Genomic DNA, 17,674 nt, shown 5'->3' on the forward strand with positions numbered 1-17,674 from the left:
TAGAATGGGTTCTAAATGTGTTAGGAAGAAAGACAGACTATAGCATTAGGTTGGGTAAAATGTATTCACATACTCTGGACTGTGGCTCAGTACAAAGGAAAGAATCCAATGTTTTAGGGAGATAGAAATTTTAAAGTAGGTTTATCATGTGTGATCTACATTCTAATCCCTCCCCAACCACGTCTATCTAGAGGGTTGAGAGGGAAGTCCCGTCATTCAGGCATGGAGGAACAACAGAAGGGGGAGAACCAGCATCTGTGAAAATTAGCATGTAGAATGACAGTGAAAGATGCTGTCATTGAGAAGATGTCTTGATTTTTTTGTACAGGCAAATGGTGGTGCTGAACCTCCAGAGACAAGGTGGACAAAGTTAATATATTGGGCAGCAGGACTTATACAGTCTGAGTCTGGCTTTTTTCATCTAGCATCTTGCATTCGTGATTCACTCGTATTGTTGTGTGTATCAGTATCCCATTCCTTTTTATTGCTAAGTAGCATTCCATTGTGCGAATGTAAGACAATTTGTTTAATTATTCTGCAGTTGAAGGACATTTGGATGGTTTTCACTTATGGGCCATGGTGAATAAAGCTGCTATTAACATTTTGATACAGATTTTCTTGGGAACACAGGTTTTCATTTCACTTGGGTATACATCTAGAAGTGAAATTGCTGGGTCATATAGTAACTTCATGCTTAATTTGATGAGAAACTACCAAAATGTTTTCCAAAGTGGATGCCTCATTTTTCATTTTTATTAGAAATGCATGAGAGAATCAGTTGTTCTGTATCCTTTCCACCTTTCGGCATTGTCAGGATTATTTATCTATTTATTTATTTATTATTTATCTTTGAGGAAGATTAGCCTTGAGCTAACATCTACTGGCAATCCTCCTCTTATGTGAGGAAGACTGGACCTGAGCTATCATGCATGCCCATCTTCCTCTACTTTATATGTGGGACGCCTACCACAGCATGACTTGCCAAGTGGTGCCATGTCCACACCCGGGATCCGAACCGGCGAACCCCCGGCTGCCGAAGCGGAATGGGCGCACTTAACTGCTGTGCCACTGGGCCAGACCCAGAATTTTTTGTGTTTTATTTTGCTGTTCTACTAGGTCTGTGTGGGATTTCATTTCAGTTTAACTTGCATTCTCCTGACAAATCGTGATGTTGAGTATCGTATGTTCATTTACACATGTGTTTTGCTGAACTACATGTTCAAATGTTTTGTCCATTTTTTATTTGGTTATTTTTTAAAAGAAATGTTGAGTTTTGAGGATTCTTTTTTCTGGACAAGTACTTTACCAAATATATGATTTACAAATATTTTCTTACAGTCCATAGCTTGCCTTTCTTTCTTTTAATAATGCCGTCAAGAGCAGAAGAAATTACTTTTGATAGCTGATTTGTCACTTTTTTCTTTGATGGGATTGTGCTTTTGGTATTGTATCTTGGAAATTTTTGCCTAACCCAAAGTCATAAAGACTTTCTCCTGTGTTTCTTCTGGAAATTTGTAGTTTAGATTTTACGTTTAGTTGTAAGATCCGTTTTGAGTTAAGGTGTGAGAAATGGATTGTGTTTCACATTTTGACACATGGATATCCAAATGTCCAGCATTGTGGAAAAGAATATCTTTTCTATATTGAATTGTTTTTTGCATCTTTGTTGGAAACCAATTGATCATAAACATGTGAGTCTATTTCTGTACTCTCTATTCTGTCCCATTGATCTATACTATATTTATCCTTTCTCCCATACAATACTTTCTTGATTGCCTTTGCTTTAGAATAAATCTTAAAAACAGCTAATGTGAGTCATCCAACTTTGCTCTTCTGTATAAAAATTATTTTGGCTCTTCTAGTTCCTTTGTCTTTCCATGTAAATTTTAGAATCAGCTTGAAAATGTCTACAGAAAATGCTACTGAGATTTTGGTTTGAAATGCATTGAGTCTAGAGATCAATTTGCGGGAATTAATATCTTCCTACATTGAGTATTCTAATAAATAAACATAATATATGCCTCAATATACTTAGATATTTGATTTCTTTCATGAGTGTTTTGTAGTCTTTTTCGTACAGATTTTGTTAGATTTATACCTAAGTATTTCATGTCGTTTTTTGGTGAGAATGTAAATGATACATTTAAAAGTTTCAATTACCAATTGCTCGTTATGAGTATGCAGAAATACATTTACTTTTTAGATATTAATCTTTTGTTTTGCGGCATTGCTTAACTTATTCTTTTTTCAACTTTATTGAGGTATAATGGACAAATAGAAATTTTACATATTTAAGGTATACAATGCAATATTTTGGTATACATTGTGAAATGATCACAATCAAGCTAATTAACATATCCATTACCTCACATAGTTACTGTTTCCTTTCTTCTTTCCTTCCTTTCCTCCTTCCTCTCTTCCTTTCTTCTTTGTTGTAAGAATGCTTAAGGGCTACCCTCCTACCAAATGTCAAGTATACAATACAGTATTGTTAAGTGCAGTCACTGTGTTGTGCATTAGATCTTTAGAACTTATTCATCTTGTGTGACTGAAACTTTCTACCCTTTGACTGGTATCTCCCCATTTTCACTCCACCTCGCATCTAGTAACCACCATTCTACTCTCAACTTCCATGAATCTGACTATCTTGGATTCCACATTTGAATGAGGCCATGGAATATTTGTCTTTCTGTGTCTGACTTATTTCACTTAGCATAACCTCCTCCAGGTTCATCTACGTTCTTGCAAATGAAAAGATTTTTTTCTTTTTAAGACTGAATAATATTTCTTTATATCTCTATATACCATATTTTCTTATCTGTCCATCTGTCAATGGATGTTTAGGTTGTTTTCACATCTTGGCTATTGTGAACAACGCTGAAATGAACTTGGAAGTGCAGATACCTCTTGAACACACTGATTTCATTTTCCTTGGATATATAACAAGAAGTGAGATTGCTAGATCATATGGAAGTTCTATTTTTAATTTTTGAGAAACCTCCATAATGTTTTCCATGTTGGCTGCACTAATTTACATTCACAGCAACAGTACACAGGGGTCTCTTTTTTCTACATTCTCGCCAAAGCTTTTCATCTTTTGTCTTTTTAGTAATAGCCATCCTTAGAGATGTGAAGTGATATCTTAGTGTGGTTTTGATTTGCCCATGCACACTCGTGTGTGTGTGTGTGTGTGTTTGTGTGTGTTGGGGGAACAGAATGAATGCAAAGAATGACAAGTTAATTGTTTTCTTCAAGGATTTTTCCTTCCCCACACTCTCACTGGTCCTCTGTTTTTCACCCTCTACACATTTTGTTTATGCCATTTCCACTTCTCTCAGAGTTTAAATCAATAATGCTATACAAAACCAGTGCTCCTGCTAAAATCAGCTGGGGGATTAAAACATGATCAGAAAACAATGAACAAACAAATTTTCCAGAGTTTCTTCTCATCTAGATTCATTCACATTCCTATGCCTGTGACTCTTCAGCAGAGAGTCTCACATGCGTTTGTACAACAATCTATCATTGTGTTACCTACTATTTTCTTTCCTTCCTGGTCTGTATCATGGTGGTGTTTCCTGCGGATACCTGCCACACCACTAACTATGATGTAAACCAACATTAGTGTCAAAGCTGAAATGCTGGCGTTGAAGACACAGATATCTGCTCTGAGAGGATCATCACCTGATGCCACCCAAACTACTTTCACTTTCAATGCCCCATTAAGTATTAGTCAACACTCTTTTTCCATTTCTTTTTCTTTCCACTATTCTTTTTCGAGGCCTCTTGTGCCAGAACTCAGGAATGAATTTTGGGCTGGGCTGAAGGATGATTTGAGTGATAGAAAAATGGCTCTTTCCAGAATCACCTCTCTCTTCTGAGACGGCATCATTGTTCTGAAACCAGACGAGTACAATTTGATTCTTTTCCTTTGAGATTCTCCCTTTGAGAGTTCCCAAGAGACATTCAGATGAATGGACATTTAGTCAGAGCAACATTCAAAGGCTTCTTGGAAAATTCATACTCAAGATGGTGTTGATTCATATGTATCTTCAAATACCTTGATAAGCAGGGAAAATTTTGTGCTTTTTTTGCATAAACAATTATTTGAAAAATTTCCTGCAATTTTCACTATATCAATGGTTAAGGATATTTTCATTTTATTTAGGAATCAGTACTTATAATTTCCTAATTATTCTTTTTTAACAGTTTTGCTTGTATTTCGAAACTCTGCTATTGAGTGCATACACATTTGAGATTATAGCTTCCTGTTTGAGATAACCTTTTTATTTCTAGTAATGTTTCTTATCTTAAAGTTTGCTCTGTAACATTGGGAAAGCTACAGCAGATTTTTTGGGTTAATTGTGTGATACCTCTGTCCTTTTGTTTTCAATCTTTCTGTGTTCTTATATTTAAATCATGTTCCATTAGTAACGTATAGTTGGGTTTGTTGTTTTTAACTAGTCTGACGATCTTATCTTTCACTTTGAGTACTTGGAGTAATTATTGAAAAACTACGTATTTCAATTTAATCAGCCGGAATTGACTCTTTGAAATAAAAAATGAATTAGTACTTTCTCCCACTTCTCCTCTTAACTGCTTCCCAGTTATTACTGTTATTTTTCATTTATTTATTTTTTTCATTCTGTTGACGTCATACTGGTTTATTACATTGTATAATTTCAGAAGTACATTATTTTATATAAATTTCTGTATAGACTGCATCATGCTCACCACCAATAGTCTAGTTTTTATGTCACCATACATATGTGCCCCTCTACCCCTTTCACCCACCTCCGACTCCCTTCCCCTCTGTGTAACCACTAACCTGTTCTCTTCGTCCATGTGTTTGTTTATCTTCCATATATGAGTGAAATCATACAGTATTTGTCTCACTCTGTCTGGTTTATTTTGCTTAACATAATGGCCTCAAGATCCATACTTGTTCTTGAAAATGGGACAATTTTATCTTTTTTATGGCTGAGTAGTATTCAATGTGATGTATACATCACATGTTCTTTATTCATTCATAAGTCAATGGGCACTTGGGTTGCTTCCAAATCTTGGCTATTGTGAATAATGCTGCAATGAACATAGGGGTGCATAAATCTCTTTGGACTGTTTATTTCATATTATTTGGATAAATACCCAGTAGTGGGACAACTTCATCACATGGTATTTCTATTTTTAATTTTTTGAGAAATCTCCTTACTGTTTTCCATAGTGCCTGCAGGAGTTTGCATTCCCAATAGCAGTATATGAGGGTTCCCTTTTCCCTACATCCTCACCAAACTTTGTTATTTTTTGTCTTGGTAATTATAGCCATTGTGATTGGTATAAGGTGATATCTCACTGTAATTTTTATTTGTATTTCCCTATTAACTAGTGATGTTGAATATATTATCATGTGCCTGCTGCCCATCTGTATATCTTCTTTGGAAAAATATCTGTTCATATCTTCTGCCCATTTCTTGGGCCGGCCCAGTGGCGCAGCGGTTAGGTTCGCACCTTCCGCTTCTCGGTGGCCCGGGGTTCCCTGGTTTGGATCCCGGGTGCAGACATGGCACCGCTTGGCACCCCATGCTGTGGTAGGTGTCCCACATATAAAGTAGAGGAAGATGGGCACGATGTTAGCTCAGGGCCAGGCTTCCTCAGCAAGAAAGAGGAGGACTGGTAGTAGTTAACTCAGGGCTAATCTGCCTCAAAAAAAAAAATCTTCTGCCCATTTCTTGATCAGGTTGTTTGTGTTTTTGTTGTTCAGTTGTATCAGTTCTTTATATATTTTGGGAATTAACCCCTTGTCAGATATATGATTTGCAAATATTTTCTTCCAGTTGGTGGGTTGTCTTTTCATTTCACTAATGGTTTCCTTTGCATTGCAGAAGCTTTTTAGTCTGATATAATGACGTTTGTTTATTTTTCCTTTTGTTTCCCTTGCCTGAGTAGACATGATATTTGAAAACATGCTGCTAAGACCAATGTCGAAGAGTGTACTACCTACATTTTCTTCTAGGAGTTTTATGGTTTCGAGTGTTACATTCGAATTTTTAGTCCATGTAAAGTTAATTTTTGTGGATGGTGTAAGATAATGGTTTAGTTTCATACTTTTGAAAGCGGCTGTCCAGTTTCCCCAACACCATTTTTTGAAGATACATTCCTTTCTCCATTGTATGTTCTTGCTTCCTTTGCTGAAGATTTGCTGTCCGTTGATGTGTGGTTTTATTTCTGTGCTCTCAATTCAGTTCCATTCATCTGTGTGTGTGTGTGTTTCTGTATCAGTACCATGCTGTTTTGAGTACTATAGCTCTGTAGTATATTTTGAAGTCAGGGATTGTGATGCCTTCAGTTTGATTCTTTTTTCTCAGAATTGCTATGGTTGTTTGTGGTCTTTTGTTGTTCCATATAAATTTTAGGATTCTTTGTTCTACTTTCATGAAGTGTGTCATTGAGATTCTGATTGGGATTTCATTGAATGTGTAGATTGCTTTAGGTAATATGGGCATTTCAACTATGTTTATTCTTCCAATCCATGAGCATGGAATATCTTTCCATTTCTTTATCACTCTCCAGTTTCTTTCACTAATGTCTTATAGTTTTCAGCTTATAGGTCTTTCATCTCCTTGAGTAAATTTATTCTTAGAGGTTTTATTCTTCTGTTGCAATTGTAAATGTGATTGTATTCTTGAGTTCTATTTCTGCTAGTTCACTATTAGTGTATAGACATGCAACTGATTTTTATAAGTTGATTTTGTACCTGCAACTTTGCTGTAGCTTTGGATTATGTCTAATACCTTTCTGGTAGATTTTTAAGGGTTTTCTATATATAGAATCACATTGATCACAAACACCTAGAATTTGGCTTCTTCCTTTTTAATTTTACTCCGTTTTATTTATTTTTCTTGCCTAATTGCTCTGGCAAAAACCTCCAGTACTATGTTGAATAGGAGTGGTGAGAGTGGGCACCCTTGTCTTGTTCCTGTTCTCAGAGGAATGGCTTTCAGTTTTTCACCATTAAGTTTGATGTTGGCTGTGGGTTTGTCCTATATGGCCTTTATTATGTTGAGGGAGTTTCTTTCTAAACCCATTTTATTGAGTTTTTATGGTAAATGAATGTTGGATCTTATCAAATGCTTTCTCAGCATCTATGTAGATGATCATGTGATTTTTCTTCCTCATTTTATTAATGTGGTGTATCACATTGATTGATTTGCAGATGTTGAACCATCCTTGCATCCCTGGTATAAATCCCACTTGATCATGGTGTATGATCGTTTTAATATATTGCTCTATTTTATTTCCAATATTTTGTTGAGGAATGTTACATGTGCGTTCATCGGTGATATTGGCCTGTAATTTTCCTTCTTTGTGTTGTCCTTATCTGGTTTTGGTATCAGGGTAATGTTAGCCTCATAGAATGAATCAGAAAGTGCTGCATCTTCTTCAGTTTTTTGGAATAGTTTGAGAAGGATATGTATTAAATCTTCTTTGAATGTTTGGTAGAATTCTTCAGAGATGCCATCTGATCGTGGCCTTAGTTTTTTAAGAAGTGTTTGATTCCTATTTTGATGTTTTTCCTTGTGATTGGTCTATTCAGATTCTCTATTTATTTTTGATTCAGTTTTGGGAGGTTGTATGAGTCTAAGTATGCATCCATTACTTCTAGGTTTTCCAATCTTTTGGCATATAGTTTTTTTATAGTGTTCTTTTATAGTCCTTTGTATTTCTGTGGTTTTCACTAAAATATCTCCTCATTCAATTTTAATTTTATTTATTTGAGACTTCTCTCTTTTTCTTAGTGAGTCTGGCTAAGAGTTTGTCAATTTTATTTATCTACTCAAAGATCCACTCTTAGTTTCGTTGATCTTTTTTCTTTTAGTCTTTATTTCATTTATTTCTAGTCTAATTTTTATTATTGCCATCATTCTGCTGACTTTTGGCTTTGTATGTTCTTGTTTTCCAAGTTCTGTTAGATGTAGTTTAAGATTACTTGTTTGAGATTTTTCTCATTTGTTGGGGTAGGCCTGTATTGCTATCTCCTAGGATGCTCTTAGGACCCCTTTTACTGCATCTCATAAGAGCTTGTATGTTGTGTTTTCATTTTCCAGGTACTTTTTAAAAAATTTCTCCTTCGATTTCTTCGTTGATGCAATGGTTGTTCAGCAGCATGTTGCTTAGACTCCACATAATGTGAATTTCCCAGTCTGTTTCTTGTACTTGATTTCTCATTTCATAGCATTGTGATCAGCATGATATGATTTCAATATTCTTAAATTTATTGAAGTTTCCCCTGTTTCCCAACATATGGTCTGTCCTTGAGAATATTCCATGTGCACTTGAGAAGAATATGTATTCTGCTGTTTTTCAATGTCATTTTCTTTATATATCTATTAAGGCCATCTGGTCTAGTGTCTCATTTAAGGCCACTGTTTCATTGTTGACTTTCTGCCTTGATGATTTATCCATTCACGTAAGTGAGGTTTGAGGTCCCCTACTATTATTGTGTTATAGCCCATTTCTCCCTTTATGTCTATTAATAGTAGCTTTATTTACTTTGGTGCTCCTGTGTTAGGTGCATACATATTCATAAGTGTTATGTCCTCTTGATGGAATGTTTCTTTTATCATTATATACTGCTCCTCTTTGTCTCTCACTGTCTTTTTTATCTTGAAGTTTGATTTGTCTGATATAAGTATGGCAACATCTACTTTCTTTTGTTTGCCATTTGCTTGGAGTATCATATTCCATCCCTTCTCTCTGAGGCTGTGTTTGTCTTTAGAGCTGAGATGTGTTTCCTGGAGGCAGTGTAATGTTGGGTCTTCTATTTTAATCCATCCAGCCACTTTGTGTCTTTTGAGTGGTGAACTCAATCCATTTACTCTTAGAGTGATTATTGATATATGAGGGCTTAATTTTGCCGTTTTGATGCTTGTTTTCTGGTTGTTCTATATTTCCATTGTTTCTTTTTCCTTGTATTTCTGACTGCCATTTCAGTTTTGTGGTTTCCTGTGAAGGTTTTCACTTTATTTATGATGTGGGTCTGCTCTGATTTTTGTTTAGGGGTTACCATGAGGATTAAAGATCTCATAGATGTGATAGTCTATTTTCTGATAGCCTTTTGTTTCCATTAGCCTAAGTAGGTTACATCCCTTTCCTCTTCCCCTCTGGTCATTGTTGTCACAAATTATTCTTTTTTGTGCTGTGGATTTGTGACTAAATTGAAGTGTTTATAGATATTTTTGATGCTTTCCTTACCTTTATCTTTTATGTTTTAATTAAGTTTTTACTAACCTTTCTTGATATTGAGCTGCAGTTTTCTGATTCTACTTGTCTATTTTTCTCCTTGCTCAACATTTTGTAAACCTTTGCTTTTTAGTTTTAGATGAGAGGTCTCCTTTCAACATTTCTTGTAAGGAAGGCCTAGTGGCAATGAACTCCCTTAGCTTTTGTTTATTTAGGAAAGCTTTTATTCCTCCATTGTATCTGAGGGATAGTTTCACTGGATAGAGTATTCTTGCCTGAAAATTTTTGTCTTTCAGTGTTTTGAATATATCATTCTATTCTCTCCTAGCCTGCAATGTTTCTGTTGAGAAATCTGCTGAAAGCCTGATAGGGATTCCTTTGTAGGTTATTTTCCTCTGCCTTGCTGCTCTTAATATTTTTTCTTTGTTATTGACTTTTTCCAGTTTTAATATTATATGCCTTGGAAAAGGTCTTTTTGAATTGATGAAATTAGGGGTTCTATAGGATTCATTTATTTGTAATTCCAGTTTCTTACCCAGATTTGGGAAGTTCTCAGATATTATTTCTTTGAACAAGCTCTCTGCTCAGTTTTTCAGGTGAAGAAATTGACATTTGAGAGATTTTAAAACTTCATACATGTTTATGTAGATAAAAGGACAAAGCTAGAATTTGAACTCAACCCTTTCAGTTGGAAATTTGTGTTTTTAAACACTATACGTCAGTACAAGGCTTGATCTATTTGTGTGCAGTTTACTTCCAATGAAGGGTAAGCTGTCCATCAAAGCAAAAGGAAATCTTCCCGGAGCCAGATCAGGGAAAGCTCCAAAGAGAATAAGACAGGGGACTGTAAATAAGACTCTGGTGATGGGTGGTTGGCCTCTTTCCTTGTCACCTCAGAGAACAATTATCAACCAGAAATGTTTAGCTCTAATGATCACTGGGCTTTTACTTTGGATGCAGGAGTGAGTGACAGGCAGCCACATGGTGAAAGAGTGTGGCTACACCTGCCCATTAAAATAATGAGCTCCCAAAGGCCATGTTGAAGACTTCATAATAAAGGAGCAGGAATTCAAGAAACAGATATTACTACTTGAATGAAGTCAAAGTATAAAAAAATGACTGAATCAGAAACCACGCATAGAGCAGTGGAAATGCAGATGAACTGAAGTTTGCAAAAGATGTTATTGGATCAAAGCAATCAATAATTCTTCTCTTGTAGCATGAGATCTCAGGACACTTCTTCCTAAAGTAATTCAGTAAGTCCAACTCCTTCCCTCCTATCTCATTCATCCAACACATGACAGTTATAAATTTACAGCCTATTCCACATTTTATCTGTAAAAGGGCAGAGTAACTCTACCCACCTTCAGAAATGAATAAATGAGTTAATATAAATCAAGTCCCTAGAACAGTACTTGGTACTCAATAAGCCCTCAATAAGTACTTGGTACTCAATAAGCCTTATATATATAATATAATTATATTATATTATTATAATTGAGTACTCACTATAAGTCACTCTGCTAAGCTCTCAGGATAAGCAGTGAAAAAAATTCATTTTTTTATATAAATATTTTCTGTACCTGGGTCCTATACACTGTTCTAGGGACTCAGGATAGATACAACAGAGAAAATTCTCTGCCTGTCTTTGAGTAGCTTACATTCTGGTAGGGAAGATTTTATTAAGATAAGAAACACCAAACTCATCATTTCCTCTTCCGTAGGATTACCAGATTGATGTCATAGTGAAGAGTGGTCTTGGTTTTGGGTGCTCAATCAGTGACTGATTATGAGAAGATTTAAAATTTTAGAAAACACAAAGCTAGAAGCACTATTTATTTATTTTAACAGTTTTATTGAGATCCCTTTAACATATAGAAATTGTTTATATTTAAGGTGTATAACTTGATGATTTTGTATATATGCACATATTGTGAAAAGATCACTGCAGTCAAGCTAAATGACTTACCCATCACCTCTAGATAGTTACCCTTGTGTGTGTGGTTATAAAATTTAATTTAAGATCTGTCCTCTTAGGAAACTTCAAGTATACAATACAGTAATGTTAACTATTGTCACCATGCTGTTCATTAGATCCCCAGAACTTAATTATCTTGAATAACTGGAACTTTGTACTCTTTGACCAACATCTCCTCATTGTCTTCTCCTCACACCTGCCCCTACTGATCTATTCGCCTGGAAACTACCATTCTACTCTCTACTTTTATGAATTTTGATTTTTTTTAGATCATGGAGAATTTGTCTTTCTGTGTCTGGCACATTTTACTAGAATAATATCCTCCAGGTTTATCTACATTGTTGTAAATGACAAGACAGTCTTATTTTTTATGGTGGAACAATATTTCATTATCTATCTATCTATCTACCTATCATGTATCATCATCTATCTATCTCATATTTTGTTTATCTATTTACCCATTGATGGACATTTAGGTTGTTTCCATATCTTGGCTATTGTGAATAATGTTGCAATGAACATGGAAGTGCAGATAGCTCTTTGAGATACTGATTTCATTTCCTTTGGATATATACCCAGGAGTGGAGTTGCTGGATGATATGGTAGTTCTATTTTTAATTTTCTGAAGAACCTCCATACTGTTTTCCATAGCGCCTGTACCAATTTGCAATCCCACCAACATGCAAGCGCTCCATTTTCTCTACATCCTTGCCAGCACTTGCTATCTTTTGTCTTTTTAACAGCCATTCTAAAGGATGTGAGGTGGTATCTCATTGTGGTTTTGATTAGCATTCCCCTGATGATTAGTGATGTTGAACACCTCTTCATGTAGAACAGTGTTTAATATGATGAATGAATAACACAATCAGATAATTGCAATTTGATGTAAATGTGCTGTGTAATCAAATTCTATAAAATGATAAAATATCAACAACTTTGATTTTACCATCGGGTCTTCTCTAGGGCACTTCTACCTTTTTACACCCATTTATATTTCCTCATTTGATCTTACACTAGTGAGGTCTTTATTAATGCAATGACCTGTCTTTCTTAATGCAAAATGTTCATGGGCTTACCTCATGTCTTCAGAATGATAATCTGGTTGGCCTGATGACATCAAAGTTGTCCTTTGCTTATACTGAAATTATTATCCTTAAATATCTAATGAACCATGTTCAGCTTTTCTTCTTCAGGAGATACTGGTTTTTGCTTGTTTTTGACCACATGGCTCACCCAATTTCAGTCAACTTTGGTGTTGCTTCCCCTCTCCCCCCATGGAGATACGTCCATAGCACTTCTATCTCATAATGGTACTGATGAGTTAGTCCAACTTTTGATCTTTTCATGCATTTTATTGAGTGACTTGTATAAAAAAATTATATAATTAGAAAAAAATTCTAGTTCTAAACATGCATGTATATGTGTGTGTGTATATATATATATATATATATATACACATTTCTCTTAGTTTTACTTTAAAAGAATAGAATGTTTTGTTATGGGTTGAATTGCTTCCCTCAAAATGGAATATGTGAAATCTTATAGCCTGTTGTGTTTAGTGCCTTTTGGGACTCTTATACTAAAAATTTATAAAATATAAGAAATTCCTAACTTTATTATTAATTTGGGTTTATATTTTGAAGTCAGAATTCTAAAAAGCCATATGAAACCCAAGTCCAGAGGAACATTGAGACTCATTAGATTCAATCTTCCCATTTTCAGTTGAGACAATGAGGATCTTCAGAGATGAAGTGAATTTTCCACAGTTTCCAAGGAGTTAGGAATGGAGCTTCAGACAAAACTCAAATTACTGACTCCCAGTTGCTCTCTGCTCTATTAGATGGATTCTTTTCTGGTCAACGAAGTATATAACATACAGATTTTAAATAGTGCCAAGAGATTACCATAGGCCGACTTCCTCCGAGAAGACTTTGCCCAACAGGTGGCTAGGACGTTATTGGTATTAACTGTTTATATGACCTTCTAGAAAACATCCATTCAAATAATGACAAACAAAATCTAACTGATCACAAGATTGCTTCTTTCCTTTATGAAGGATGCAGTTCTATGGCTGTAGGAAGGAACAACACAATTGTGACAAAATTCACCCTCCTGGGATTTTCAGACCATCCTCAAATGAAAATTTTCTATTTTGTGTTGTTCCTGGGGATTTACCTCCTGACCCTAGCCTGGAACATGAGCCTCATCATCCTTATCAGGATGGACTCCCACCTACACACACCCATGTACTTCTTTCTCAGTAACCTGTCCTTCTTAGATATCTGCTATGTATCCTCCACAACTCCCAAGATGCTCTCTGGTATCATCACAGAGAAGAAAACCATTTCCTTCATTGGGTGTGCCACGCAGTACTTTGTCTTCTGTGGAATGGGGCTGACTGAATGCTTTCTTTTGGCAGCTATGGCATATGATCGGTATGCTGCAATCTGCAACCCGTTGCTCTACACAGCTGTCATATCCCATACACTTTGTTTAAAGATGGTGGCTGGGGCCTATGTGGGTGGATTCCTTAGTTCTTTGATTGAAACATACTCTGTCTATCAGCATGATTTCTGTGGGCCCAACCTAATCAACCACTTCTTTTGTGACCTTCCTCCAGTCCTGGTTCTGTCATGCTCTGATACCTTCACCAGCCAAGTGGTGAACTTCATTGTGGGTGTTGTTGTTGGAATGGTATCTGTCCTTGTGATCCTCATCTCTTATGGTTACATCGTTACTGCTGTCGTGAAGATCAGTTCAGCAAGAGGTAGGACCAAGGCCTTCAGCACCTGTGGCTCTCACCTGACTGCTGTGACCCTCTTCTATGGTTCTGGTCTCTTCATGTACATGACACCTAGTTCCAGCTACTCCTTAAACCGGGACAAGGTGGTGTCAGTGTTCTATGCTCTGGTGATCCCTATGGTGAATCCCATCATCTACAGTCTTAGAAATAAGGAGATTAAAAGTGCTGTAAGGAAAGCTATGGAAAGGAAACATGTTCTTTCTCATGAGCACTCATTTTTCTGACCCCGAGGTAATGTTTACAATAAAGCTGTGAGTTGGGTCAATTATGCTGACTTTCATGTAGTTCTGGACTAGTTGATTGACACAATGATTTTTGTTTACCAGGATTTGTGTAGATTCAGCTTATAAATGCTCAATTTAGGAAAAAGCTTCACCATGACAAAGACTGAGCAATCTGAAACATCAAAATAGAGTTGTTGTCTGTAGGAGGAAAACTAAAAAAATGTTAGTCCAGCATTCAGGGTGACGATTCTAAAGGTAGGATAGGAATATATAGCATAATAACCTGAGGACAGGGACATTTTTTCTAAAAACAATTGCCTTTCCATCTTACGAGGTTCTAACATGTTTCCTTTAGGGCAGATGAGCACTGCAAGTCAGACACCCTTCCCTATTGAGAATCATGACTATCGTGAGCCACTGTGACTGGTGGGGGTATAGTCCTGACTCTTTAGATGTAGTAAGGCAGGAAAGAGATTGAAAACTTTTGTTTAGGGCCTTAATGACTGAACAAATGGGCTGACCTCATGGCTAATTCAATCAATGATACAAAAATTGGTCACTGAAATGATTTGAAGAAAACCAGGGAATTGTCACTTCAGTCTAAAGTAACACCTTTCTAAGCAACACTCAAAGTTTCTTAGGAATCTACAGAAGAGGAGCACACTTTCATTTGGTGAGAAAGGTTCTCTGTTTTCATCAATTTTGTGATAAATTTGTGAAGAATTTAGCCAAGGAATTGAAGAGAGTGATTTTTCTCCTCCACATTGTCTAAGAACTTGTTAAGTGTCCTTTAACCAGCCGTAAAAACTAGAATAAATTTATTCAGCTGTGGCCTCTCTTGGTCAGGCCATAAATAAGTGAGTAAATGAGTATCTACCTGTATATCCTTGGATAAGATACTTGGGCCGTGTGTGCCTTAGTTCTTCATCTGTAAAATAGGAATATTAATAGTAATTATCTCATAGGCTTATTGTGAGGAATTAGATGGATCAGTATATGTAAACACTTAGAATAGTGCCTGGTGTACAGAAAATGCTCATGAGGTGATATTGTTATTACTATTATACTATAATGATTTATCACCATCTGAGCTAAAGAAGTAGAAGATGTTTCCTTAGTTTGGTAGGAAATGTGATCTTTGTAATGGCTTTGATGTGTTAGAAAGTGGGTCTACAGAGACTATAGTGAGGAGTAGTTAAGGGTGTTTGTTAAGTATTCTTAAATCATCAAACCTGTGATTATTAATCTCATCTCTGCCATTTTGCAGATATGTGGCCTTATGCAAGTTACTTACAAACCCTATCTTCTTCATCTGTAAAATGAGAAGAATAATTGTATCTACCACATAGAGCAGATATAACAATTAAATGAGAATATGCATGAAAGGGCTTAGCCTATTGTTTGATATATGGCAATACTTCATAACTGTTAGCTCATAGTACTAGTTAATTAGTCAATTTTATATAAATCAGGAGAAATCCAGGTTAATGTGCTAAAAAGAGACAAATTAAGTAGCTTTGAAATGTCTACTCAAATTGGGACATAATTGTCTCAGTAAAAGGCAAGCCCATACCTCTCACCTCTGGTACCTCTTTTGCATATAGGAAGCAGTCCTTAGGGAAGTAGAAAGAACTCAAGTTCATATAGGTGATGACATATGGAAATGTTACCATTGTACCGACTCTCTCAGCTTCCTGGGCACCCTGCTCTTATCCTTATGACCAGTTTTTCATCTACGTTTATCTGTATTCCACTTCACTGAGCTCCTATCCCTCAATTTGCCTTTGGTAGCTAAGCTTAAATTCTCCTAATACCAAATTCAGTGGAACAATAAATAAGTAAATAAATAAACAAAGGAAAAAATACCTCATGCTTTGGATTTACATGGAGCTGTCACTGATCTGTTGTGTCTAATTTTCTTTTGCTGAACAAAGACTCTGGATATTAAGGTATTACAAAAATCTTTCTTGTTTGGCCACATATATGTTCGCCAGTAATGGAAACTTTTTATTTGCATTGAGAAGATACAAAGTACTTTTGCAGTTTGTCCAACTACCAAGGAGAAAGTAATGCTCATTCATTAATAATTATTAAATCCAGTGCACAAGATGGGGATTGGTCACAAGGCTTGAATAAACCAAAAATTATCTGCATTTTACAATAAGCTGCATGTTAAATAATACTTCCCAAATAAGAGCATTTATTATGTGACTACAAACAGACATACATTAAACAGAATATATTTGGCACTGAAAGAATCCAGCATTTTATAACTATTTGAAGCAGGACAAGGTACATCTGTCTCCAAGGGAGCTAGCCAGCTGCAGATTGAATCAGTTTAGTAAAATTACCACAATCCAGGGTGTGGCACTCATCTTTGCAACCTCCAAAAATCTTTTCCAGGTGGATTGAAGTTAATCAAGCTCACAGTTCTGCATAAGCCCCAATACTATTTTTAGTTTTCAGTGAAGAAAAAACCAGCCATGCTTGTACTTGTGCCCATAGCACAATTCTCTGTGCTTTTGAGGAAACCACATGGAAGAACAAATTACAATCAAAAGTCTATTTGGAGAGAAAGGAATCAAAGCAAAGTGGATAATGTGTATCAGTGCCTGATGTGTCCAGCTATGGGGTCCTGACTGGCTGAGGTGCTACCAATATTTCTCCCCAACCATTCATTTTTTTCTCTTCTAAGTGACTATCTTCATTTCTAATCAATATATTATTTACAGATTGATTAATTAACAGGTCTTACTTCTTTTGGTCTAAGAAATATTTTGTCCCTGAAATGCCTTTTTTTACATATTTGTTTATTATGATCTGATTTTGTTGTTTAATTTTTAGAGTTTTCAGAAACCTGGTTATTGGCCATATCTAATACATACATTCCCCTAATTTTTTTGCTAGATATGTATGATTAGAAACACACACACTCACTCATTCACTCAAATACTCATAAATTAGTGACTGATGTATTAAGTGGGCTCTGATGAGATTTTAAACTTTTTTCTAAAGATTAATCATCTCATGTTTCTAGTCTTAAACCCAGACAAACCTAGAGATTGCCTATTCTGTGAACATCCACACAAATAAGGAAACACTTGCATTTCACTTCTCTGTGTCCAGACAACTGACCTGGATCTTGCTGACCTACAGTTGAGTGGGGAGAGCCTGACTGACTTGCAAATAAGCAGATACACCATGTATACCAGCATTCTCCCATAAGCTTGATCCATGACTACCTTCCCTGAATTCTTGTGTGTCTCATTGTCTATAACATCTCTTAAACAACTGGGGAACATAAACCAACTGCTTATATCTTGCCTTTGTGGCTTTTATTCCATCCTCACTCTTCTCATGTTTTCCTTTCCTCTTCTAATGCTGGTCAAGCCCTCCTAGGTGCAATGCTGACCATGGATCTGGTCAGGG

The 17,674-nt window shown here is 35.9% G+C and overlaps 1 protein-coding gene across 1 annotated transcript; it reads left to right on the forward strand.

Annotated features, from left to right (window-relative positions):
* The first annotated feature begins 13,285 nt into the window (after positions 1-13,285).
* LOC138916541 (olfactory receptor 5A2-like) lies at positions 13,286-14,245 on the forward strand. Its single transcript, XM_070229166.1, has one exon. It carries the CDS (start codon positions 13,286-13,288, stop codon positions 14,243-14,245), a length of 960 nt encoding a protein of 319 aa, XP_070085267.1.
* The last annotated feature ends 3,429 nt before the right edge of the window (positions 14,246-17,674 follow it).

This window comes from Equus caballus, chromosome 12, assembly GCF_041296265.1.
Source record: "Equus caballus isolate H_3958 breed thoroughbred chromosome 12, TB-T2T, whole genome shotgun sequence".
In the NCBI taxonomy this organism is placed as follows: domain Eukaryota; kingdom Metazoa; phylum Chordata; class Mammalia; order Perissodactyla; family Equidae; genus Equus; species Equus caballus.

Excerpts from the sequence above, each read along its gene's own strand:
- LOC138916541 (XM_070229166.1), top strand. The coding sequence starts at position 13,286 with ATGGCTGTAGGAAGGAACAACACAATTGTGACAAAATTCACCCTCCTG.